This window comes from Prunus mume, linkage group LG6, assembly GCF_029339155.1.
Source record: "Prunus mume cultivar Tortuosa linkage group LG6, ASM2933915v1, whole genome shotgun sequence".
Lineage (NCBI taxonomy): Eukaryota > Viridiplantae > Streptophyta > Magnoliopsida > Rosales > Rosaceae > Prunus > Prunus mume.
Window position 1 is genome coordinate 9,615,682 of NC_142703.1, and position 27,692 is coordinate 9,643,373.

General features: G+C 36.4%; 2 protein-coding genes across 3 annotated transcripts; both read right to left on the bottom strand.

Annotated features, from left to right (window-relative positions):
* Nucleotides 1-270: 270 nt before the first annotated feature.
* Nucleotides 271-2,509, bottom strand: LOC148916032 (uncharacterized). 2 transcript variants are annotated; one of them, XM_089054688.1, is made up of 6 exons: nucleotides 2,323-2,508; nucleotides 2,104-2,216; nucleotides 1,878-2,007; nucleotides 1,336-1,404; nucleotides 696-755; nucleotides 271-527 (listed from the first exon to the last, which is right to left on the bottom strand). In XM_089054688.1, exons 1-6 carry the CDS (start codon nucleotides 2,407-2,409, stop codon nucleotides 408-410), a joined length of 579 nt encoding a protein of 192 aa, XP_088910814.1. In that variant the 5' UTR covers nucleotides 2,410-2,508; the 3' UTR covers nucleotides 271-407. The 2 variants fall into 2 exon arrangements, with proteins under 2 accessions (XP_088910814.1, XP_088910815.1); XM_089054689.1 differs by having other exon boundaries at nucleotides 330-527; nucleotides 678-755; nucleotides 2,323-2,509.
* A 9,108-nt stretch (nucleotides 2,510-11,617) lies between these two features.
* Nucleotides 11,618-27,474, bottom strand: LOC103334454 (uncharacterized). Its single transcript, XM_089054487.1, has 6 exons — nucleotides 27,381-27,474; nucleotides 27,118-27,245; nucleotides 26,891-27,020; nucleotides 26,498-26,566; nucleotides 12,222-12,281; nucleotides 11,618-12,001 (listed from the first exon to the last, which is right to left on the bottom strand). The coding sequence occupies exons 1-6, from the start codon at nucleotides 27,465-27,467 to the stop codon at nucleotides 11,885-11,887; spliced, it is 591 nt and encodes a 196-aa protein (XP_088910613.1). The 5' UTR covers nucleotides 27,468-27,474; the 3' UTR covers nucleotides 11,618-11,884.
* Between the last annotated feature and the right edge of the window lie 218 nt (nucleotides 27,475-27,692).

Consider the following 27,692-nt stretch of genomic DNA (forward strand, 5'->3'; position numbering starts at 1 on the left):
CCAAAAATACGACTGATACACTATAGTACACTCTATCACACAACACCAAACCCATACAGCTCCTCAATTACACTTCTGGCAGAAGCAATTCTTTACACTTTGTGTTTTTTTTCCTCTGTTTTTTTCCGTCACAACAACTCACTTTAACATAAACAAATAAATAACATCCAAAAGAATCATTGATAAACAAATGCTAGAAGATAGTGAGCTATCTCATCTCAAAATTGTTGTATTGAAAAAGGGAGCTATAATAAAATAATAACCCACAAATGCAAAAACAACAACCCAGTATTATTATAATTAAAAATGCAACCAAAAAACATAGAATAGATGAAATGGGAAACCAATTCCTTTCTCTGAGTCAGCATTAATTAATTAATTTAGAACATGAAAAACAGTAGACATATTCAAGCCAAGCCACTTGAGCTCTCTCTCTCTCTTTTACTTGTCTTCTTCGCAATTTTCCGTCTTCTTCGATATGTTTTATCCAATCGCTTTTGTATCCGCTTCTTCTTCTCCAAAGCCAACTGTCATACAACAACAATCAAAGATGAAAAGTGAGTTACAACATTTCCAAAGAAGCTATTGTGGCATGCATCCCAACCCAAACATTGACATATCAACTTGATTTTACATATATATATCAAACATGAATCACTTTGGACAATACATTTTACCAAATTTTAGTTCCTCACCTGCTGCTCTTCGAAATTCCTCACCTCCTCCTTTTCCTTTTCGTACATATACTCCCACATCTGCAAAAATCCAGTACAAAACTGTTTCAGTACAAACTATAGCAATTTTTTGACTCCATAAACAATCCCTCCGCACATCACATTAGAATAACATTCTTAAAGACGACCAACAGAAGCTGATATCTCCAGAGCAAGACCTAGAAGACCTTACGTTGTGTGTGTCTAATAATATGAATAATAAGGAGCCCTGCGAGAGAAAACAATGCAAGCCGAAAGCTCTCCTACAACAATCATATTCAAACTCCGGTCTGATTATAACATTTGCAAACAAGATATTGAATTAATGCCTCTTAGCATTGGCAGCATATTTACTGGATGACATGGATGACCAGTGAAACTGATGTATGTTTCCATGACACGGCTCATCAAACAGATATACGAATAATAGACATCTGAAAAGCAATTAAGGTGCTAAATATACACACCAAGACCAAACAAAATGGGGAATTACTTACTATTTTACCATATCAGGCTCATAGTCAACCAACAACAATCAAGAACTCAAAGAAGGTGATTGCAACAATATTTACAAACAAGAAGCTAATAAAGTATACCAAATACATGGTTATTATTTCCTCACCTCTCGTGTCCATTCTTGAGGATTCTCAGGGATGGATGCCTCGAATTCCTCAAGATCACGAGCAGCTTCCTACAACAATCATAGAAGCAAAATTTAATTCCAAAGTGATATTACAAAGTTTACAAACAAACAAGAAGTAAACGCATGCATCTCAACATCGGCTTATTTATTTGATTACATAGATGACCACCACATCATGCTTTGACTCCTGGAATTAAAAATCCCCTATACATCGAATTAGAATCACTTTAATTTGTTTTACTCGATCAACGAACCCAGATGTTTCCAGAGCAGAGAAAAAGCTCTTGTATGTGCTTAATATGCAAATAATAGACCTCACAAAAACAACTGAAGTGCCAAATCTTGAAAAGAAGACGATGAAAACTGGGAATCATACTGGTTATCACCTTATCAGGAATGGTTGTACCAACATCTAAACTAGCAGCATAATAAATAAATAAATAAAAAGAGCAGAAAAAAGGAAAAGACATATCCAACTTGTATAGAGACATGTGACAAGTTTAGTTAGGTCAGGATCTTACCGATTCAAGACTTGCAACCAATCTGCAGATGGACTTCATAGCCCTATGACGCTCCTCCTCCGTGTCGCATGCTTCGTTCACAAAATCTACAGTAGGTTCATGGAGAAAATCAAGAAGAGACTCGGCGTACCTGCAGAATGGGAAAGAGGGGAAAATCATATCATACATGAGGACACGTTAAAACTTACAAGAATAGAGGTCAAACTAAATGAGTGAGGATTTTTACTCGCTCGAATCCTGCTCTTCCTCCTCCTCCTCCTCCTCCCCCTCCTCCTGCTGCCGTCCAGAAGGGTCGTCTGTTTTCTTCTCTATCTTGAGATTTGACATAAGGGGAGGTAACTGAAAGGCAAATTGGATAGAATTTTTTTTATAAAAAAAACCAACAATAATCATACTTTTAAGTTTACTGAAAAAAGGAAAGAGAGAGAGAGAAACGCATGCATACAGTATCAGTTGCGCCAGACAGAGCATCGCTTTTTTGCATCACAGTCTCGATTATCTCTAAAACGACTCGCAGCGTCTCTTTACTCATTGTTTCTTCCTCGGAACGGGCGAGGGAGCGATGGGTTGAGAGAAGAGAAGACAAATATTTTTTAGTGTTGGTTGGAGAAGAAGACTTGCGTTTTTCTCTTGAATGCCTGTGCCTTCATTTATATAGATGAACACCGACTTTTTCCTTTTTTGTTGGAAGAACACTGCACCGACAAACCGGTCCAGTTTTAAAAATAGGGCCCAAGCCCAAACACACGTATTGTTTTAATTTTAGTATTAAAAATAAAGAAATTGCCACTGAGATTGCCGCTAAACGTCTTCTGCAAAAGAAGGAAACCCCCATATTAAGAAATCGAAAAGCCATGGATTTTTCAATTGAGGATGGTTACCAGAAGAAAAGGAGGAAGAACTACAATCACCAGTCGCCATGGTTCGATGGTACTGAATGGGATAAGCTTTATCAAATGGAAGCTGCATTTATTCCTCAATTTTTGTGGAGTTTGTGAAGCCACTTGTGTCGAGCACATCATATTGCTGATAATTTGATTTATAGTAATTGTCTGACACCCAAACTCAGAGTTCATCCAGAACTGGTCCCTGGAGAAAGGTAAGCTTTTGGGTTTTGTCTCTTCTTAGCTATTGTCACTAATTTGTATATACAATTTGCCACCCCCAAAATCTTACCAAGTTTTCCATTATTTTCTCTCCATTTTGCAGATGCTCTCCTCTATGGACATTAATTTTGTGCGCTACACATATAAAAACTTCGAAATCGTTAACGATTATCTAGTGCCTGGGATGGGTATATATATATATATATATATATATATATCTCTCTCTCTCTCTCGCTCTCCCATGAACTTGCCTTAAAACTTTATCTTTTGTTACATTTGGTTTAAGTTCACAGTTTGTGTTATATTTGTGTGTGTAGACATATAGATTTTGGCGGTTCATGTAATGCACGGGTTAATCTAGAAAATGTTAATGGTTGTTAGAATGGCAGATGCCGTGCACAAATTTGTGTTTAGTTATTGATCAACGACGGTCAAGTGACCAAAATAACTGGGAAACAGAGGAAGTATGAACTAACTTGCTGGATTTTGATCACATTGGCCGTATAGTATCCTGTCTGGTTAAGGCCACCCATCCATCCTGATGTTGCTGGAAGAACATTATTTTAGCTGTGTTTATATTATGAGTACTCTTAGCGTGGCATTTTCTTTCTTTGTAAACTAATTCAGTCTCTTGTCTACATGTAAGCCTCGTTGAAGAAGAAAAGCACCAAACCAAAGAGATTGTCCGTAAAAACACTATTTGGTAAAAACTAATATACTTTTATCCGTTTAAATATAGGAGACCAACAAAATACAAAATATGTGTGGCTGTGTCTTGTACTTTCTATTTTATTTCTTTCTTTTTCAGTATACCCAAAACTTGGGAATCTGATTTGATTTGAGTTTTTAGAACAGGATACCCAAAACTTGTTTCCTTTAATGACATAATTTGAAAGATATTCCCCAAGGCTCCACGTCTTTTCTTGGGGAACAAGATACCCAAAACTCGTTTCCTGTTTTCTTGAATTCAGACTCCCAAAATTTGTAGGAAAGGCAGGTCCAAACCCATGGTAGTTTAAAAGAAGTGCCTTGAGCACATTCTTGGTCATATCCACTAACAGCAAGTGAAAGTGCACCCCCCAAGTATCTGAAGACACCTGCTAAGGTTTGAAGCACCGACGAGAGGCAACACCCCTTCTTTCCTCCTTACTTTATTTTGTTCGTTGGATTAAGGTTAATCTTCTTCTCTTGTACCCTACCCTGTTGTGTATGTCGATAGCGGTTATTGTTGTTTTTCCCCCCCTTGAATTGCTAATTTGCTAATAGATGCTGAGATTTTTATTTTTTAATTTTTTTATTTACACCATCTCTTTCTTTTCATTCAATCTACAATATTATTTTTATTTTGAACTATTTTTCGGAGAACAGTCCCCAACAAATTTCCCGGTAAGACTTTTAACTTTTTTCATATGAAATTTCACCCAAAACACTAAAACCTTTTTATTTTGTGCCGCAGCTGTTGTATAAAGCTCTTCAAGGCTTCTGTTGAGAATAACTTTTGACAATGCCGAAGCGCGATAAAAGTGTCTCCTTCCCGTGCATAAAAATAAACAAAGGTGTCTCCATCAACAAGAAGTTACGGCTGGCCATTGAGTCTGCGCTTCAAATTAATCATCCAAGAGACGAATCATCTCAATTGGAGGTGCAACGTAAAATTGACTTCGAACTCATCAAGAAGAACATTGAAGAGCACAGGTGGAATTTTGACCCTCTCCCATCTTTATCAATACAAGAAAAAGAAGAATTTGTTGAGGTGTCCGATCTTCCCGGGGAAGATGTGCAACGCGATTTAAAGAAACTAATAGATGATACCTCCCAATCCTGGAATGAAAAAGAAGACTTCGGATTCACTGTGCCTTCCAGAGATTCAAACATGATATAAGACGTTCCTTATCTGGTAGAAGTCCAAAGTTATGCTTGCCTACCTTGTACACTATTTCGAGCATTTACACCCGATGTTTCAAAAATAAAGCAAGGTACGTAAAGAAGCGTGGGATTTATTATGATATTTTTGTGCGATCTAGTTGTAATCGGAAAACTGCATATGGAATAATTGATGACATATGCTGCATGTTAAGGTGCACAAGTTTGAGTCTCAGGGTAGTTTCCGACACAACAGGTACGGTTATTGGTCCATTTACCTTCGTGTGCAGTGATACTCCACATGAATGTTCTTCGAGTGCCGAGAAGATCCCATCTTGTGAGTTTATGGCCGATACTAGGTTCAACAATTGTAAGGCATCCTTCATCTTATTGGTTGAGAAAAATACAGTGTTACATGATTTAGCCCAGGCTAATTTTCATGAGAATGCTAAATGCATTATGGTGAGCGGCCAAGGATATGGTGATAGATCGACCAAGGTATTCTTGAAAAAGCTTCATCGTGAGTTCAGGATTCCGATATTAGCCATTGTCGATTGCAATCCGTATGGGCTTCAAATACTTTTTATTACAAATATGGTTCGGCTAACTCAGCATTTGATAGCGTTAACTTAGCTATCAAAGACATTAGATGGTTGGGAGTGAGGCCTTTAGATTTAGAAAATACAAAATTGATGTGGAAGACAACAAATTCACAGGTCGTGCTGTCTCTATGGCAAAAGGCTTTTTGGAACAAGATTTTGTGAAGATGGACGACAATTGGGTTTGTGAGATAGAAAAGATGTTGGAGATCGGAAACAGCGTAAATATTGAAAGATTGCACACCAAAGGGATTGACTTTTTGTCAATGAAATTCTTGGCGGAAAAACTAGAGTCAAAGGATTGGATATAGAGGAATAGGGGGCATAGGGGAAGAAGCACTACTCCTAGCAATCAACACACGAATGGGGGGCATAGGGGAAGAAGCAGTACTATATATGCAAAGGCGTTCAGGGAGTGTGTTGGCTTTGCTGGAGGACTACTATTCCTAGCAATCAACACACGAATGGGGGGCATAGGGGAAGAAGCAGTACTATATATGCAAAGGCGTTCAGGGAGTGTGTTGGCTTTGCTGGAGGACTACTATTGTTACTTAAGAATGGTTCAAGCGGCGAAGTAGCTGCTTGCTATAGAGTGGAAAGCTTAAATGTATTTAATTAGTATTATGAGGGCATAATCTAAAGCTGAGGTTAAATTTATTTTATATAATTGATAATTATCACTAAGTTGCAGAGTTATGATTTTTTTACAAGTTTCCCAATTCTGCATGGAATAGCAGACATTTCCAACCACACACACATATATATATAGATATAATAAGAGTTTCAACAATATATAACGTGGTTCCCAATATTAATTTTGACGACTAAATTGAGCACAATTAATGTTGAACACAAAGGGTGAGCACAAGAACCCATGCTGCCAATGCCATAATTAATGGTAGTAGCACCGAATGATGATAATATAGCATATGTACGTCCAGGCACTTGGCCATACGATGAAGCACAAGCTTGTACTCCTTTTCTCTATGGGTTAGGTCAACCCTACTCCACTAGTACCAATAGGGGGCATAGGGGAAGAAGCACTACTCCTAACAATCAACACACGAAAACTTGGTTATAAATTATCCCTTTTCTTGAAATCAGAGCCCTAGATTTTTGCTCATCCTTCACTGCAATAATATCTCGGAGTTTGCAACGATAACTTGGTATATCTACTATACAACCATTAACTAAAAGAAAAGAAGTGATACAACGTTTCTTTCTTCCTTAGTGCAAGCTACTTATCTCTATCATCTTTAGTCAATTCTTACTGTTCACTCTTAGTTTTGTGAAATTAAAAAAAATTACGACGTGTGTATCTAGGGAATAGTCGCTTCAAAGTGAATTTGTATTGAGGTTTTATTCTGGAACTTCATCACCCTCACAAATATTTTCAGACCCTCTTGTATTTGCTTGGAGTTTATTATGATAATTTTAATAAAGGGTTACTTATTTTAATTTATATTTCTTTGGTTTGTTAGACTATATTTCTCTTTTGTACTCAAATTTCAAGGTTGATAAATGATGAAATATGTTGTTCTATGTAAATTGCAAAAATTGCTATCATATGTGGGATTGGAAAAATTGTAATGCTGGATCTTTTAAAATTTATATATGTTTTTTTTTATGTGCAATGGGTAACACGTCATGATATTGTTCATAATGTAGGGGTCTTTTTATTCCAGCAGCTTCACGAATGGGCTTGGGCTGCCGAAAAGAGAAACATGTGTGAAATTTCCCTTGAGTCTGAGTTCAAGGATCAGGCCCCAAGAGTGTTTCAAAAGGTAGTTGAGCTTTAGGAAACACCTTGGTCTTCTTCACCAACGAAACCGACAGTTGCTTACAGGTAAATTCTTGGGCTTGGCATGAGAGCTTGTGGCATGTGAGCTGAGTATTCGTGAGTTTAGCATGAGAGAGAGAGAGGCTTGGGGTTTCCTATGAGGAACAAAGGCTTTGAGAGAGATGAAGCTTGCTCTCTAAATCTGAATTATGGAAAGAGAGGTAGAAGATAAAAGCATGGATGGCTTTAGCATATTTCCAGCAGCTTGAGGAAAGCTTCGTCAAGCTCATGGGCGATTTGACAGAGGAGAAAAATGGAAGCAATGGAAGAACAAGGCTTGAAATCAAAGGGTTCTAGAGATGAGAGATGATGCTTGCTCTATCTGGATGTCGGTTTTGAGAGAGAGGAAGAGAAATGGAAGAACAAAGCATGAAATTGAAGGATTCCAGAGTGGATGCGCTTGCCTTCAATTCGTTCTTGTCTGTTCTCTCCATTGTGAGTTGTTTTGCTGGGAAGAAAGTGTCTCATTTTATAGGGGCTAGAAGACTCAATTTTATCAAGCCACCCTATCCCCTTTTCCTTCACTTTCTTCCATTTATGTAGTTTGGTGAAATTTCTCTAGCCTGAACCCATAGGCACGCAGCTTTTTGGGGTTCCAAGGTCCTCAAGCAGCTGGACTTTTCATGTGGGTGAGGTGCCACCCACTTTTGCTTCTTGTTTTCTCACCAAAGCTTGAAGAGGAAAGAATGGGTAAGGGTGCTTGGTCAAAAAGGTGATTAGCACATGGGTTTGCTTGCTTTTGCTGGTTTAGCTTTGAACTAGTTTTAACAGAGCACGACGTTGGATATTATATAAAATGCTTTAAAGGCTGGGCTGTTTTGTTCTGCACAGTTTGTGAGTTCCCTTTGATTTCATCGATCGCTAGAAGCTTTGGCTGATGTGGGATTTTTTATGAGTTATGGCTATTGGACATTTTTTAAAGATGTTTGGGCATTTTCTTAATGTGATGGGCTATTGGGTTTTCTTTCATGCTTGCCCATATGTTTGGACTCAAGGAATGGGCTTGAGTTTTGATGTTCCCAAGTAGCCCAAAACTTCTACTCCTTGACCATCAATGGGCCTCGGAATACTCGAACCATCCATACCACAACTCGCTCAGAAGCCTCGTGCATTAACGTGGCTTGGGCCCACTTAAGCTTGTAGTGTGGCATTTGCTTATTTGCTTGGCGTGGCATGTGTGCAAAGCGATATGACGAACTTTCGCGTGCCCAAATCGGGTTTCTTCTGATAAGGTATCGCAATGAAAATTTATTTGGGCCAACTGTATTTTTTGGGCCTCAACATTAGCCCTTGATTATTGGGGCCATGAATGTGTATTGAAATGATCCAAATAATCAATTTCCAGCCCAAAATAAATTGCAGTGGCATGGCATGGGTTTAGGAGCAACTCGAGGTTTGCAACGATAACTTGGTATACAACCATTAACTAAAAGAAAAGAAGTGATACAATGTTTCTTTCTTCCTTAGTGCTAGCTATGTACCTCTATCATCTTTAGTCAATTCCAAAAGGGTTGTCTATTTTCTTCTCTATCTTGAGATTTGACATAAGGGGAGGTAACTGAAAGGCAATTTGATAGATTTTTTTAAAAAAAAAAAAAAAAAACCAACAACAATCATACTTTTAAGTTTATTGAAAAAAAAAAGAAAGAGAGAGAAAGAGAAACGATGCATACATGATCGCTATGAAGACAGAGCATCGCTTTTCATCACAGTCCGATTATCTCTATAACGACTCGCATCGACTCTTTACTCATTGTTTCTTTCTTGGAACGAGCGAGGGAGCGATGGGTTGAGAGCAAGGTCTAAAATATCGGAAATATCGGTAGTCCAAAAACACGAAAATTTCGATGGAAATATTGGGATATTATCGATATCGATAAAAATTGAATAAAAACCACGGAAATTGTAAGAAAAACTTGGAAATTTTTATTGAAACTTTGGAGGATGCTTATTTAGTCAATTATCTATTAGTTTATCACAAAAAATTGGAAGGAAATGTATTGCATGATGAATTTAACTCATTTAAGTTGATTATATAGCGAACTGACAAACACCGTGAGTGTAGAAAATATGTAGTAATTAATGAAAAAAGATTAAACACACCACAATCATTTATATATAATGATTTACTATAATATTTTACATTTTATACATTGCATGGTAAGATACATAAGTAACTTAGTAAGTTGAAACGTGGTGAATAGTTGAAAAGTTGAAACTTGAAAAGCAGCTCGCAAGTATTATATATACTAGATTCCATAGTTTATAATCACAAAGTCATCAGCAGCGTGGTGATTAAGTGGCTGCAAAAAATCGGAGTTGAGAGGGGTTCGAATCCCAGTGTGTGCTGAGTTTATGTTGTTTAATTTTTGAAAGTCTCGCAAGTATTGTATATACTATATTCCATAGTTTATAATCACAAAGTCTTCAGCAGCGTGGTGGTTAAATGGTTGCAAAGAATCGGAGTTGAGAGGGGTTCGAACCCCAGTGTGCGCTGTGAGTTTAAGTTGTTTAATTTTTGAAACTTCAAGTCACAATATTATCGATAATATCGCGATATTATGACCATTTAAAGCTGCAAATCAAACGAAATTATCTTACCCGAAATATTATCGATCGAGGATAATATCGATAAATACTTGGAATGCTCCTAAAATTTCGCTCCCCCAAAAAAACGATAATTTCGCCAAAATATCGGTGAAATTATCGAAATTTTGGACTGTGGTTGGGAGAAGAGAAGACAAATCTTTTTCAGGGTTTGATGCCTGTCCGTGCCTTTATAAAGACTTGCAGCGACTCTTTACTCACTTTTATGTCCCAATTGGTTTTTTTTTTTTATAATTATTTTATTTTTAGAATTAAGGAAATATAATATGGGTAGTTATGTTCCATAAAAATAGGGACATGTTATCTGATTTTGTTTTTAATTTTAATTTTTTAATATGAAAAAGTGAATTTACTATATTATCCTTATTTAGTTAATAATTTTAATTATTAATGTTTGAATTAACTAATGGCATTTTCTGGTATTTTGAATGTTTCACCGTTCTCTGCCTTTTGCTTTATATATAAGTTTCTTTAGCACATGCTTACGCATGTGCCAATTGGTTTTATTTTTTATTTTATTTTTAGAATTAAAAAAGATAATATTGGTAGTTATGTTCCATAAAAATAGGGACATGTTATCTGATTTTGTTTTTAATTTTAATTTTTTAATATGAAAAAGTGAATTTACTATATTATCCTTATTTAGTTAATAATTTTAATTATTAATGTTTGAATTAACCAATGGCATTTTCTGGTATTTTGAATGTTTCACCATTCTCTGCCTTTTGCTTTATATATATTAAGCCCCTTTTTGGTACATGCTTACGCATGTGCCAATTGGTTTTATTTTTTATTTTATTTTTAGAATTAAAAAAGATAATATTGGTAGTTATGTTCCATAAAAGTATGAGCTATTATCTGATTTTGTTTTTAATTTTAATAAATAAAAATATGAACTTACCATATTATCCTCAGTTAATTAATAATTTTAATTCTTAATGTTTGAATTAACTAAGGGCATTTTCTGGTATTTTGAATGTTTCACCATTCTCTGCCTTTTGTTTTATATATATAGATAGATAGATATATAGATATAGATGCCTTTTTAAATTTATTTATGCCTACTTTGGCCTGTAGGGGTAAGAAAGAATTATTTTCGGTCTTTTATGAGATTTATTGTAAACAATCTCAATTGAAAATTTGAATTTGGAATTAAAACTGAAGTGATTGTAAAAACACAATTTAAACCTGTCTTGATTCTTCACACTTTGTTTTATTTTAAGATAAACAAACAAATGCAAATGACCCACTAATGTAGTGGTTTGGAGTATTTACTCCCTCGCAAGGTCCTGTTCAAGATCCTAGCATCCGTGTTGTGTGTGTGAGTTTAATATGCTATCGCCCTTTTCAATATGAAAGGTCCTAAAAAAATAATAATTATAATTATAATTATAATTATAAAAAAAAAAAAAAATAAAATCCAAAAGAATCATTGATAAACAAATGATTACCCACGAATAAAAAAAGAAGAGCAATTCTGAGCAAATGAAAAGAAAAAGAAAAAAACACGTTCCTTGATCTCCTTCAAAACCAAAAGAACGGCCTTGCAGTTCCACGGGAGAAGAAATAATGAAGGCTTAGAGGCAAAGTGCGACTGTTTGTGTCAGTCCATGTGAGGTTTGAGTATTTTCTCTTGTGTTTCTCTTTCGTAAAATTCTGCTGCCAATTCCAATGCTGACTTTGGTTTTGTGGTGTTGGATTTTATGCAAGATGAGAGGAGAATAATAGAGACAAGATGAACTCATAGGTCTAAAACTTAGACTTGGTTCTCAGAGATATAGATATATATTTTGGAGTTGAGAGGGTTTTCCTCTCTTGATACATATAAAGGAGTTGAGAGGGTTTTCCTTTTTCACACACACCAGCCCTACCAATTAAAGTAATAGCAAAAACAAGGATCCAGTATTATTAATTAAAAATGCAACCAAAAAACATATCTAGAATAGATGAAATGGGAAACCAATTATTTTCTCCGAGTCGGCATTAATTACTTTATTCAGAACTTGAGCTCTCTCTCTCTCTTTTACTTGTCTTCTTAGCAATTTTCCGTCTTCTTCGAAATTTTTTGTCCAATCGCTTCTGTATCCGCTTCTGCTTCTGCAAAGCCAACTGTCATACAACAACAATCAAAGATGAAAAGTGAATTACAACATTTCCAAAGAAGATATTGTGGCATGCATCCCAACCCAAACATTGACATATCAACTTGATTTTACATATATAGATAGATCACCATATTCATAGACTCTTGGAACAATCAATCCACCTATATATATATCAAACATGAATCACTTTGGATAATACATTTTACGAAATTTTACTTTCTCACCTGCTGCTCTGTGAATTTCCTCATACTCTCCTGTTCCTTTTGGTACATATACTCCCACATCTGCAACAATCCAATACAAAACTGTTTCAGTACAAAAACTACAGCAATTTTTTGACTCCATTAACAATCCCTCCACATATCACATTAGAATAGCATTCTTAAAGATGACCAGCAGAGCCTTGATATTTCCAGAGCAAGACCTAGACAAACATTGTGTTGTGTGTGCGTAACACGTCATTTGTGGTCTGTCTAATAATATGAATAACAAGGACCCCATGCAATGGTCGAAAGCTCTCCTGCAACAATCAGATATTCAAACTCCGGTCTGATTATAACATTTGCAAACAAGATATTGAATTAATGCCACTTAACATTGGCAGCATATTTACTGGATGACATGGTTGACCAGTGGAACCAGATGTATGTTTCCAAGACACGGTTCATCAAACAGATATACGAATAATAGACATCTGAAAAGCAATTAAGGTGCTAAATATACACACCAAGACCAGACAAAATGGGGAATATGTTACCATCTCAGGCTCATAGTCAACCAACAACAATCAAGAACCCAAAGAAGGTGATTGCAACAATATTTACAAAAAAGAAGCTAATAAAGTATACCAAATACATGGTTATAATTTCCTCACCTCTTGTGTCCAGTCTTTAGGATCGTCAGGGATGGATGCCTCGAATTCTTCAATAGTACGAGGAGCACCCTACAACAATCATAGATGCAAAATTTAATTCCAAAGTGATATTATAACGTTTACAAACAAACAAGAAATAAATGCATGCATCTCAACACCGGCTCATCTACTTGATTACACAGATGACCACTGAACCCAGATGTAGATTTTTCTGGAGCAGAGAAAAAGCTTTTGTATGTGCTTAATATGCAAATAATAAACCTTAATCTACTTTCATTAATATCAAGTGATTTATTAGATGGCAAATCTTGAAATGAAGACGAGGGAAACTGGGAATCAACACCTAAACAAGTGCACAACTTGTTAAAGAGACAAGTGACAAGTTTTAGTTACCGATTCAACAAGTGCACAAAATCTGGAGATGGACTTCATAGCCCTATGGCGTTCCTCGTCCGTGTCGCAATGTTTCTTCACTGACCTTTCAAAGATGTCACGACTTAAACCAAGAAAATAATCGGGATACCTGCACAATGGGAAAGAGCGGAAATATCACATCGTACATGAAGACACGTCAAAAATTAGAAGAATAGATGCCAAACTACGTGAGTGAGGATTTTTACTCGCTCGAATCCTGCTCTCCCTCCTCCTCCTCCTCCTCCTCCTCCTCCTCCCGTCCAGGAGCTTCGTCCGTTTCCTTCTCTATCTTGAGATTTGAGATAAGGGGAGGTAACTGAATGGCAAATTGGATAGAACTTTTAAATAAATAAAAACCAACAACAATCATACTTTTAAGTTTATATTAGATTAAAAAGAAAGTTAAATACTAAAAAAACGAAAGAGAGAGAAAGAGAAACGCATGCATACAGTATCACTTGGGCAAGACATAGCATTGCGTCTTTCCACCGTTCTGTCGAGCATCGTTATAAGGGCTTGCAGCGACCTGCTAATCATTGTTTCTTTCTTGTAACGAGCGAGCGATGGGTGGAGAGAAGAGAAGAAAAATCTTTTTTAGGGTTGGTTGGAGAAGACTGCGCGTTTTCCTCTTGAATGCGTGCGTCAGCCTTTTATATAGAGAACACTCCACCGACAAACCGCTACAGTTTTAAAAATAGGGCCCAAGCCCAAACACACGTATTGTTTTAAGTTTAGTATTAAAACTAAAGAAATTTACGGAGATTGCCACTGAGTTGGTTCCTTCTAAACGTCTTCTGCAACATAAGGAAACTCCCATCCTCTCTCTCTCTCTCTCGTTCTAAGCATCTCCAAAGTAAAAATCGAAAACCCATGGATTTTTCAATTGAGGATTGTTACCAGAAGAAAAGGAGGAAGAACTACAATCACCAATCGCCATGGTACCCCCTCTCTGTCTTAGATCGAGTTTATATATCACGGTGAATCCATGCTCTTCATAGTATTGTTTTACAGAAATGTTTTAGGAAATAGTGCATAACTTTTCTAATTTTTGGGTGATTATAATCTTTTTGGTCCAAAGTATATTTTGGGTTATTATGCATCAACAAATCATTCCAAAACTTGACACAATGCGAGGTCTCCTTCCCTAATTGAAAAATCAAAGGGTAGTGATGATTTGTTGGGTGGTGAATAATATGGAGGACAAATGTTTAAGGTTTTATTTGTATTTAGTTTAGCATCACAAATTATGAATGAATCGTTTTATGTTGTGTACTGAAAAAGGCAGGATGCACTTGTGATGCAGGAGCATCCATCCTAGCCAAAAAGGGCTAAGTTTTAGCTATATTAGATTATTCAATTAATTTTTTTTCCTATCTTTACTAGGATTTGGTTTAATTTCTTGTTTTGTCAACTTCCTTTGCCAAACTGACAAATTTGACACTTCCGAACTAGTCTATCAACATCTTTATTTGTTATGATGTGTTTTATCCCTACCGAAATGTCCTAATCTATTACCGTGAAGCTCCTTGATAATTTGTTCATGTAACGATCCCTCGAAAATACAAAACAAATTGACTTTAAATAAATACCCATCAAGCATTCGAAATGGATGCATCTTTCAACTAGTAGGACTTTTAGAGTTCAAATTCTAGAGAGCTGAAACATGAATCTATAATATACTGATCTTTTAACTCCTCAAACCCAATAACTTACGCAAAGTTTATGACTCACTGATATTGCTCATCATCATTTAGTTATTGTGTTTATTTTTCTGATTGCTGGTTATATGTATAGAACTAATTTCTGGGGGGCATTGGATTCTCACCAATGTTTGCGTTACTCAAGCCGACATTCTCGCCTCGCTGTCCACCTGTCGCTGCACGGTGCCCTCTAGGCGGAACGCTCCCCTACCGATGCATTTTTACGAGTACTCATCATAGTTAACAACAGTTTCCTTATGCTCAAAGCATCTCTAACTTTGTTATTTAGATTCCCCAGTCTTGTACAGTAGTTGAGAGAAAAGTTGAATTCTTAAAAGTAGGAACATGCGAGAAGATAATCTCATCTAAAAATTGTTGTATTGAAAACAGGGTTATTATCAAATATTACCCACGAATGCAAAAATAAGGACAAACCAATTCCTTTCTCCGAGTCAGCATTAATTAATTAATTTAGAACATGAAAAATACTAGACATATTCAAGCCAAGCCACTTGAGCTCTCTTCTCTCTCTTTTACTCCTCTTCTTAACAATTTTCCGTCTTCTTCGAAATTTTCTGTCCAATCGCTCCTGCTCATGCTTCTGCAAAGCCAACTGTCATACAACAACAATCAAAGATGAAAAGTGAATTACAACATTTCCAAAGAAGCTATTGCAGCATGCATCCCAACCCAAACATTGACATATCAACTTGATTTTACATATATAGATAGATCACCATATTCATCTGACTCTTGGAACAATCAATCCACCTATATATATATATATATATATCAAAAACATGAATCACTTTGGGTTACATTTGACCAAATTTTACTTCCTCACCTGCTCTGTGAAATTCCTCATATCCTCCTGTTCCTTTTGGTACATATACTCCCACATCTGCAAAAATCCAGTACAAAACTGTTTCAGTACAAACTATAGCAATTTTTTGACTCCATAAACAATCCCTCCACATATCACATTAGAATAACAACAATCAAGACCAGACAAAATGGGGAATATGTTACCATCTCAGGCTCATAGTCAACCAACAACAGTCAAGAACCCAAAGAAGGTGATTGCAACAATATTTACAAACAAGCTAATAACGTTTATCAAATACATGGTTATTATTTACTCACCCCCCTTGTGTCCAGTCGTCAGGATTCTCAGGGATGGATGCCTCGTATTCCTCGCGATTATGAGGAGCCCCCTACAACAATCATAGATGCAAAATTTAGTACCAAAGTGATATTACAACGTTTACAAACAAACAAAAAGTAAAGGCATGCATCTCAACATCGGCTTATCCACTTGATTACATAGATGACCACCACATCATGCTTTGACTCCTGGAATTAAAAATCCCCCTATATATCGAATTAGAATCACTTTGTTTTACTCGATCAAAGAACCCAGATGTTTCCAGAGCAGAGAAAAGGCTTTTGTATGTGGTTAATATGCAAATCACAGACCTCACAAAATCAACTGAAGTGCCAAATCTTGAAAAGAAGAGGAGGAAAACTGGGAATCACACTGTTTATTACCTTATCACGAATGGTTGTACCAACATCTAAACTAGTAGCATTATAAATAAATAAATAAAAAGAGCAAAAGACACACCCAACTTGTTATAGAGACAAGTGACTAGTTAGGTCAGGATCTTACTGATTGAAGACTTGCAAACAATATGCAGATGTTCTTCATAGCCCTATGACGCTCCTCCTCCGTCGTCGCATGCTTCCTTCACATAATCTACCATAGGTTCATGAAGAAAACCAAGAACAGACTCGGCATACCTGCAGAATGGGAAAGAGGGGAAAATCATATCATACATGAGGACACATTAAAACTTACAAGAATAGAGGCCAAACTAAATGAGTGAGGATTTTCACCTCGCTCGCTCGAATCCTGCTCTTGTTGAGAATTAAGCTACTCAATGAGCTTAATAAGAAACTGCAGATGACAATCCTGCAGATTGTTCCCGAGAAGAATGAAGAATTGAAGAACTTTCCCTTTTGGGAAGTAACTTATTACTCTAGCTATTTTGGGATAATTTCTACAGCTGGTTTTTGTCCTATTTCTTCTTAGCTGCCGGTGTTAACAGCATCTAGCCTAGGTGTAAGAATCGTAGCCTCCAATCATTATGAATGGTAGGAGATGAGTCCTTGTATCCTAAAATTTAGGATCCTGATGGCACCTTATGTCATGTATATGAGAGCAGGTTTTTGCTCAGACTGAATATAGAAAAATACATAACATATTCTCATTCCTCGGTTTTTCTTCTCTCTCTTCGCATAAACGTTTTTTAATATACCAAAAACCAACATGGTATCAGAGCTCTGGTCTGAATCCAGAGAGAGGCGTGAGTTGTGAGAGAGAGAGCTTTCCTGAAAAATTCCCAAAAGGGATAAAGGTTGCTCTTTTATTGTTTGGTTCACTAAGACTCACTAGGAAAATGGTGGGATAAGGTTCTTCAGGTGGAGATCTACGAACTCCACAGTTTGATGGTGCAAACTATGATTTTTGGGTTGTCAAAATGGAGACCATCCTCATAGCACATGATCTATGGGATGTAGTTGAGGTCGGAGTACAACCTCAGCCAGTTATTGAGGAGGAAGAAGACTCTGGAGTTGAAGGAAGTGAAGCTGAGCAAATTCCAGCGGAAGCACCTACTATCTCCAGAGAAGACATAATCAAAAATGCCAAGGCACTGAGTCTCATTCAAGGAGCTTAACTGATGAGCTCTTCCCTCGCATCAGAAATGAAAAGACTGCAAAGGAGCTTGGGATGTCTTGAGGAGAGAGTTCAGAGGAGATAAAAAGGTAAGATGTAAAACTTCAAGCTGTTAGAGCAGATTTTGAGTATATGAGAATGACTGATGGTGAAAGCTTAGATAGCTATTTGGCTAGATTTTTTGGAACTGTGAATAATCTGAAATCTCTTGGTGAAGATGTGACTGACAAGATTGTGCAAAAACTTTTGATGAGTCTAAGTAGAAAATATAAGTCCATTGTGTCTATCATTGAAGAAACTCGAGATCTTGATGTTCTTAGAGTTGAAGAAGTTATTGCATCTGTCAAGGTTTATGATAAAAGGGAAGACTTACATGCATGATGAAAGAGATAAAGTGGCTGGAACTGAGAGAGCTTTTAGTAGCCTCAAGGTTGGAAATAACCAAGTTCATGGCTCTAATAAGGGCTCACAGAGTAGACCAAATCAAAAGTGGCAGGGACAAGACAAAAATGGATCAAATTGGTCTCAAAATAACAATGGCTCAAGCTGGAATAACAATGCTGGAGGAAATTGGAACAATAGTTTCAATTCTCAGAACAAGCAAGGTAGCAGCAGTCAAATGGAAGTGTGAAACCACAATGCCAAGTCTGTCAAAAGTATCATTTTGGTGTGTGCAGGCACAAAGGCAAACCTAGATGTGGAAAATGTAATAGGTTTGGTCATACTGCAAAACGTGTGAAGGCAACAAGCAGGTGGCTAACTGTGCAAAGGAGGAAGAGGTAATCACAGGCACCATGTTCTATGCTTGCCACTCTGCAAGTGTGAAAAATGGAAGTGTATGGTTTGTGGACAGCGCCTGCAGCAACCACATGACTTCTCAAGAGTCATGTTTAATAAACATTAATGACAGACTGTGACTTGCAAAGTTAAAATGGGCACTGGAGATCTTGTACAAGCAACTGGAAAAGGCACTCTAGTAGTTGAAACTCAACATGGGAGAAGGTATATACATGAAGTGTTGCTTGTTCAGGGCTTGGATGAGAATCTATTGAGTGTAGGCCAAATGATGGAGCATGGTTACTATGTCCTATTTGGGGGTAACATGGCAGTTATTTTTATGATGGCAGCCTCAACAATGTTGTAGCTAAAGTGGTCATGGGAGGAAATAGATGCTTCCTCTCTCACTAGAATCTATGAGCAGCTAGAAAAGCATCGATGATTGAAGATTCTTGGATCTGGCATAGAAGACTTGGACATTTGAATTTTGTTAGCATGAAAAAAATGCAGCATGGAAATGGATGGCTGGAATACCTGTGTTAACCGAATGAAAGATGTGTGTGAAGGTTGTGTTTCAGGAAAACATCACAGAGAGAAGTTTGACAAAGAGGGAGCATGGAGAGCAAGCCACCTGGAATTAATGCACACAGACTTGTGTGGACCAATGCAAAATGAGTCAATTGGTGGAAATAGGTACTTATCACATTCATTGATGATTTTTCAAGAATGTGCTGGGTATACTTTCTCAGAAACAAATCTGATACCTTTAATGTGTTCAAGAAATTCAAAGCCTTTGTTGAATTGCAAAGTGGATTTAGTTTGAAAAAACTAAGGAGTGATAGAGGTGGTGAATATACCTCACATGAGTTTCAAGAATTCTGTGCAAGCATGGGAATGAAGAGGCAATTAACTACTACCTCAAAAAATGGAGTTGCTAAGAGGAGAAATAGAACAATATGTGAGATGGCAAGATCCATGATGACAGAGAAAGGAACCCCTGTGATTTTTTGGGCGTAAGTCGTGTAATGTGTGTAATCTCCAAAACAAATGTTTTACAACATTCTGTGCTAAGTAAAACACCATTTGAAGCATTCACAGAAGAAAGTCAGAATCAAGCATCTCAAAGTGTTTGGTTGTATCTGTTATACTCATGTTCCATCACCCTTGAGGCGTAAGTTTGATGACAAGGCTAGAAAGGGAGTTTTTATGGGATATGGAAGCTGTGAAAAGGGTTACAGAGTGTATGACTTGCGATCTAAGAAAATTGTGCTCTCAAGGAGTGTAATTTTCAATGAGGACAAGGCATGGAATTGGAAGAGTGATCAAGAGGAATTATTCCAATACCATTCAACCTTGGAGGAAATGAAATAGAAACTGAATTTGGTGAAGAACAAACTGAAACAACTCAGTTTGATAATGGTGGCAGCTCTCACTCAAACACAACTGTTGATGTTTCAAGAAATAATAAGTTTCTTTTACACCTAGCTCTACTCCAATGAAGTTGAGAACTCGGAAGACATATATGCAAGATGCCATGTGTATCATTGAACAGAGAACTATCAAGCAAGCAATTGCTGGTGATTTAGCTTGGCAAGAAGCTATGAATGCCTTGAGTTGGAAATGATAGAGAAGAACAATACCTGGAATTGGTTGAGAGACCAGCTGAGATAAACCGTTATAGTGTGAAGTGGGTGTTTAAAACCAAGCTTAATTTGGATGGAATGGTTCAAAAACATAAGGCGGACTTGTACTAAAATGCATAAACCTGAATTGATTACAATGAAACCTTTGCACCAGTTGCAGAAGACACAATTAACTCTCATTGCTCTTGAGACAAAAAGGATAGAAGTTGTTTCAGTTAGATGTCAAGTCAGCATTCCTAAATGGTGTGCTTGATGAGGAAGTATATGTAGTAAGCAGCCTGAGGGTTTTGAACTGAAAAATGCAAGTCCCAAGGTTTCACGCTGAAAAAGCCTTGTATGGACTTAAGTGCTCCTAGAGCCTGGTATAGTGAGATTGATGCATATTTATCTATGTGCAAGTTCAAAAGAAGCATTAGTGAAGCTACTCTGTCACTAGATCTGATAATGAAGGAGGTTTAATCATTGTCTCAATCTATGTTGATGACATTGTTTATACTGGAAACAGTGAGCGATATTTCTTTGAGTTTAAAAGGGAGATGATGCAGAGATATGAAATGTCGACCTTGACCGCTTCATCACTTCTTGGGCATGGGAATACTACAAACTGATCAAGGGGTTTTCATTCATCAAAGCAAGTATGCCAAATCCTTGCTTGTGAAGTTTGGGCTTGAAGATTGCAAACCAGTATCCATTCCATTGCCTACTGGTGAGAGACTCAAGAAAGTGGATAAGTGACTTAGGTGATGAAGGACTAGAAAGATAGTAGGAAGTCTACTATACTTATGCAACTAGACCAGATTGATGTATGCTGCCAGTTTCATGTCAAGGTTTATGACTAGTCCTACAAAGAAGCATATGGGAGTTGCAAGAAGGTCCTAAGTTATGTGCAAGGAACTCTCAACTATGGCATTGAGTATGTGAAGGATAAGTCCGCAATTCTCATTGGATTCTGTGATGAGATTGGGTGGTAGTGAGGATGATAGCAGGAGCACTTCTGGCTATGCATTGCTTTGGAAGTGGAGCATTCTCTTGGGCCTCTGTGAAACAAAATCGTTGGGCACTATCAATAATAGAGTGGTGAGTATGTCTCGGGCAACAGCAACAGCTATTTGGTTAAGGTTTGTCCTTGATGATTTTGGTGAAATGCAAACTGAGGCAACACCTCTTTTCCGTGACAATATGTCAGCAATTTCTATGGCCAAGAATCCAGTTTTTCATCAAAGGACTAGACACATAAACAGGAGGTATCATTTCATAAGGGAGGCTCTACAAGAAGAAGTGATTGACATGAAATTCTGCAGAAGTGAAGAACAACTTGCAGATATTTTTACAAAGGCACTGCCTAAAGACAGATTTAATCAACTAAGGTTGAAACTTGGAGTTAAGCCAGTAAGCAACTTAGGAGAGGTGTTGAGAATTAAGCTACTCACTGAGCTTAATAAGAGCTGCAGATGACAATCCTACAGATTGTTCCTGAGAAGAATGAAGAATTGAAGAACTTTCCTTTGGGAAGTAACGCTAGCTACTCTAGCTATTTTGGGATAATTTCTACAGCTGGTTTTTTTGTCTGTTTCTTAGCACTATGTTAACAGACTCTAGCCTAGGTGTAAGAATCATAGCCTCCAATCATTATGAATGGTAGGAGATGAGTCCTTGTATCCTAAAATTTAGGATCCTGATTTTGGCACCTTATGTCATGTATATGAGAGCAGGTTTTTGCTCAGACCTGAATATAGAAAAATACATAACATTTTCTCATTCTCTCTGGTTTTTCTTCTCTCTCGATAAACGTTTTTAATATACCAAAAACCAACACTCCTCCTTCTCATCCTCCGCCGCCGGAGAGGTCGTCCGTTTTCTCTCTATCTTGAGATTTGACATAAGGGGAGGTAATTGAATGGCAAATTGGATAGAATTTTTTTTATAAAAAAACAATCATAAAGGAAAGCGAGAGAGAGAAAATGCATGCATACAGATCGATCGTGCGTGTGCTGACATAGCATCCCTTTTTTTCATCACAGTGTCGATAATCTCTAAAACGACTCACATCGACTCTTTACTCATTGTTTCTTTCTTGGAACGAGCGAGGGAGCAATGGGTTGAGAGAAGAGAAGACAAATCTTTTTTAGGGTTTGCCTGTGCCTGTGCCTTTATATAGATATAGATTTTATTTTATTTTTAAATTTCTATAGATACTTTTTTAGGAAATTATAGATATGGATATAGATGCCTTTTTTATTTATTTCTGCCTACTTTGGCTGGTAGGGTTAAGAAGGAATTATTTCGGTCTGTTAGCATCACAGCCTAAAGAAAGTTTCTTTCTCAGGATGGTAAAGAAATTCTTTTGAAATAAGTTTCTTATTCTATGAGGTTAGGAGATTTACTGTAAACAATCTCAATTGAAAAATGGAATTTGGAATTAAACCTGTCTTGATTCTTCACATTTTGTTTCACTTTAAGACAAGCTTGCCCACCACATCAGCAAATGCACTTGTTTCGCCAAGAGGACAACCCAAATTCTTTACGCTGTTCGTAGAGGTCAGGGGTCCGGGTCGCCGACTTGTGGGTGGTCGTGAGTGGAGCCCGTGTGGTGGTCTGGAGAGAGAGAAGCACCACCTTCGAGGAGGCGGTGTTTTCTTTAAAGTCGGGAAAAAAACCAGGCTAGGCGTGGAGGCCTAGCGCTAGGCCTATTTTACTTTTTTTATATTTTTATTTTTATAAATATAAATTTAGTTTCTTTGCTCTTTTTTTTTTTCGCCAACTTCTTAGTTGAATGTATGCATTCAAGTAATATCTTAACCTTTTGTATTTACTTTAACTTTGTATTGTCCCAATTTTTTTATTTAATAATTATTTTATTTATTTTAGAATTAAGGAAAAGATAATGGGTAGTTATGTTCCATAAAAATAGGGACATATTATCTGATTTTGTTTTTATTTTTAATTTTTTTTAATGTGAAAAAGTGTGAATTTACTATATTATCCTTATTTAATTAATAATTTCAATTATTAATGTTTGCAATTAACTAGGGATTTCCTGGTATTTTGAATGTTAGCAATTCGTCCTTTTTTTTGCTTTATTTATATTAAAGTTTTGGCACATGCTTACGCATGTGCCAATTGGTTTTCTTTTTTATTATTTTTATTTTTAGAGAATTAAAAAAGATAATATTGGTAGTTATGTTCCATAAAAGTATGAGCTATTATCTGATTTTGTTTTTAATTTTAATAAATAAAAATATGAACTTACCATATTATCCTCATTTAATTAATAATTTTAATTTTAATGTTTGAATTAACTAATGGATTTTCTGGTATTTTAATGTTTCACCATTCTCTACACGCTTTTGTTTTATATATAGATATAGATATTAGTATATATATATATAAGATGCCTTTTAAATTTATTTTGCCTACTAGAGGTAAGAAAGAATTATTTTCATCTTTTTAATGATTTATTGTAAACAATCTCAATTGAAAATTTGAATTTGGAATTAAAACCGAAGTGATTGTAAAAACACAATTTAAACCTGTCTTGATTCTTCACACTTTGTTTTATTTTAAGATAAACAAACAAATGCAAATGACCCACTAGTGTAGTGGTTTGGAGTATTTACTCCCTTAGGCAAGGTCTTGGGTTCAAGTCCTAGCATCCGTGTTGTGTGTGTGAGTTTATATGCTATCGCCTCTTTTCAATATGAAATCCTAAAAAATTATAATTATAATTATAATTATAAAAAATAATAATAATAAAACATCCAAAAGAATCATTGATAAACAAATGATTACCCACGAATAAAAAAAGAAGAGCAATTCAGAGCAAATGAAAAGAAAAAGAAAAAAAACACGTTCCTTGATCTCCTTCAAAACCAAAAGAACGGCCTTGCAGTTCCACGGGAGAAGAAATAATGAATGCTTAGAGGCAAAGTGCGACTGTTTGTGTCAGTCCATGGGAAACTGAGGTTTGAGTATTTTCTCTTGTGTTTCTCTTTCGTAAAATTCTGCTGCCAATTCCAATGCTGACTTTGGTTTTGTGGTGTTGGATTTTATGCAAGATGAGAGGAGAATAATAGAGATAACAAGATGAACTCATAGGTCTAAAACTTAGACTTGGTTCTCAGAGATATAGATATATATTTTGGAGTTGAGAGGGTTTTCCTCTCTTGATACATATAAAGGAGTTGAGAGGGTTTTCCTTTTTCACACACACCAACCCTACCAATTAAAGTAATCGCAAAAACAAGGATCCAGTATTATTAATTAAAAATGCAACCAAAAAACATATCTAGAATAGATGAAATGAGAAACCAATTCTTTTCTCCGAGTCGGCATTAATTACTTTATTCAGAACTTGAGCTCTCTCTCTCTCTTTTACTTGTCTTCTTAGCAATTTTCCGTCTTCTTCGAAATTTTTTGTCCAATCGCTTCTGTATCCGCTTCTGCTTCTGCAAAGCCAACTGTCATACAACAACAATCAAGGATTAAAATATCGGCCGTGCAGATAATATCGGACCTCCAATTTACAGATATTTCGAGAGATATATCGTTATCGTTTTGGGTATCGGGAAAAAATCAACAAAAATGACAGATATAGGCATTGAAACACATAATTTTGGTGTAAAACTTTCATAGATGTTATGTACATTGTCAATGAATGTATTGAACAAATAAAACTCAAAATTTACTAATAATAAGATATATATATATATATATATATATGATGAAATATAAGTGGTATGTAATACGCGTTAATGAAAAGTTTGAAAATAAAAAGTTGATTAGAATGAATAAACCATGCATAAATCCATAGTTTATTTGAACATTGGATTACAATTTAGATGAGTGTCCAACTACATAAATGAAGAGCTCCTATGAGGTTCAAACAATGTGGAACAACTATCTAGATTCATACAATAATCATACCAAGTCATGTAACCCGAGTAGTTTGTAAGCCATGTTTGAACATGGTGCACATATGTCTCTTGAGCTCTCATCACATCCATATATGGATAGTTAGGATTAACCCAACTAGTAGGTCCATAATCTGTTTCATCATCTTGAGCTCCATATCTAGTTTCACTATAATCAGACATGATATAACCATAGCCATCATAAGATTCATTTGAGTTAGTACTAGGTCTATATTCTTTTGATGCATAGTCTATATTCTTTTGATGCATACTCTAAAACATGCATACTCCAAAACATCTTTTGAATTGAATATTGCCAAAAGCCTTCACACATATATCTAATCACTGCACATATACCTCCAAAAAATCTTTTCAGTTTCAATTTGCTTCAAAACTTTTGAATTTTTTTGGGTTTTGTTATGGGTATCGGAAAATATCGGGAATATCGGCAAAATATCGGGGATATCGCACTTATCGGGGATATATCGTCGATATCGGGGAAGATATGACCTTACCCCCCAATATCGGTGTCGACAGTTCAAAATATCGATATATCGCCGATATATCTTCCGTATCGGGCCTATTTCAATCATTGACAACAATTAAAGATGAAAAGTGAATTACAACATTTCCAAAGAAGATATTGTATGCATCCCAACCCAAACATTGACATATCAACTTGATTTTACATATATAGATAGATCACCATATTCATAGACTCTTGGAACAATCAATCCACCTATATATATATCAAACATGAATCACTTTGGATAATACATTTTACCAAATTTTACTCACCTGCTGCTCTGAAATTCCTCATACTCTCCTGTTCCTTTTGGTACATATACTCCCACATCTGCAACAATCCAGTACAAAACTGTTTCAGTACAAAAACTACAGCAATTTTTTGACTCCATTAACAATCCCTCCACATATCACATTAGAATAGCATTCTTAAAGATGACCAGCAGAGCCTTGATATTTCCAGAGCAAGACCTAGACAAACATTGTGTTGTGTGTGCGTAATACGTCATTTGTGGTCTGTCTAATAATATGAATAACAAGGACCCCATGCAATGGTCGAAAGCTCTCCTGCAACAATCAGATATTCAAACTCCGGTCTGATTATAACATTTGCAAACAAGATATTGAATTAATGCCACTTAACATTGGCAACATATTTACTGGATGACATGGTTGACCAGTGGAACCAGATGTATGTTTCCAAGACACGGTTCATCAAACAGATATACGAATAATAGACATATGAAAAGCAATTAAGGTGCTAAATATACACACCAAGACCAGACAAAATGGGGAATATGTTACCATCTCAGGCTCATAGTCAACCAACAACAATCAAGAACCCAAAGAAGGTGATTGCAACAATATTTACAAACAAGAAGCTAATAAAGCATACCAAATACATGGTATATATTCCTCACCTCTTGTGTCCAGTCGTTAGGATCGTCAGGGATGGATGCCTCGAATTCTTCAATAGTACGAGGAGCACCCTACAACAATCATAGATGCAAAATTTAATTCCAAAGTGATATTATAACGTTTACAAACAAACAAGAAATAAATGCATGCATCTCAACACCGGCTCATCTACTTGATTACACAGATGACCACTGAACCCAGATGTAGATTATTCTGGAGCAGAGAAAAAACTTTTGTATGTGCTTAATATGCAAATAATAAACCTTAATCTACTTTCATTAATATCAAGTGATTTATTAGATGGCAAATCTTGAAAAGAAGACGAGGGAAACTGGGAATCAACACCTAAACAAGTGCACAACTTGTTAAAGAGACAAGTGACAAGTTTTAGTTACCGATTCAACAAGTGCACAAAATCTGGAGATGGACTTCATAGCCCTATGGCGTTCCTCGTCCGTGTCGCAATGTTTCTTCACTGACCTTTCAAAGATGTCACGACTTAAACCAAGAAAATAATCGGGATACCTGCACAATGGGAAAGAGCGGAAATATCACATCGTACATGAAGACACGTCAAAAATTAGAAGAATAGAGGCCAAACTACGTGAGTGAGGATTTTTACTCGCTCGAATCCTGCTCTCCCTCCTCCTCCTCCTCCTCCTCCTCCTCCTCCTCCTCCTCCTCCTCCTGCCGTCCAGGAGCTTCGTCCGTTTCCTTCTCTATCTTGAGATTTGACATAAGGGGAGGTAACTGAATGGCAAATTGGATAGAACTTTTAAATATAAAAAAACCAACGACAATCATACTTTTAAGTTTATATTAGATTAAAAAGAAAGTTAAATACTGAAAAAAACGAAAGAGAGAGAAAGAGAAACGCATGCATACAGTATCACTTGGGCAAGACAGAGCATTGCGTCTTTCCACCGTTCTGTCGAGCATCGTTATAAGGGCTTGCAGCGACCTGCTAATCATTGTTTCTTTCTTGGCGATGGGTGGAGAGAAGAGAAGACAAATCTTTTTTAGGGTTGGTTGGAGAAGACTGCGCGTTTTCCTCTTGAATGCGTGCGTCAGCCTTTTATATAGAGAACACTCCACCGACAAACCGCTACAGTTTTAAAAATAGGGCCCAAGCCCAAACACACGTATTGTTTTAAGTTTAGTATTAAAACTAAAGAAATTTACGGAGATTGCCACTGA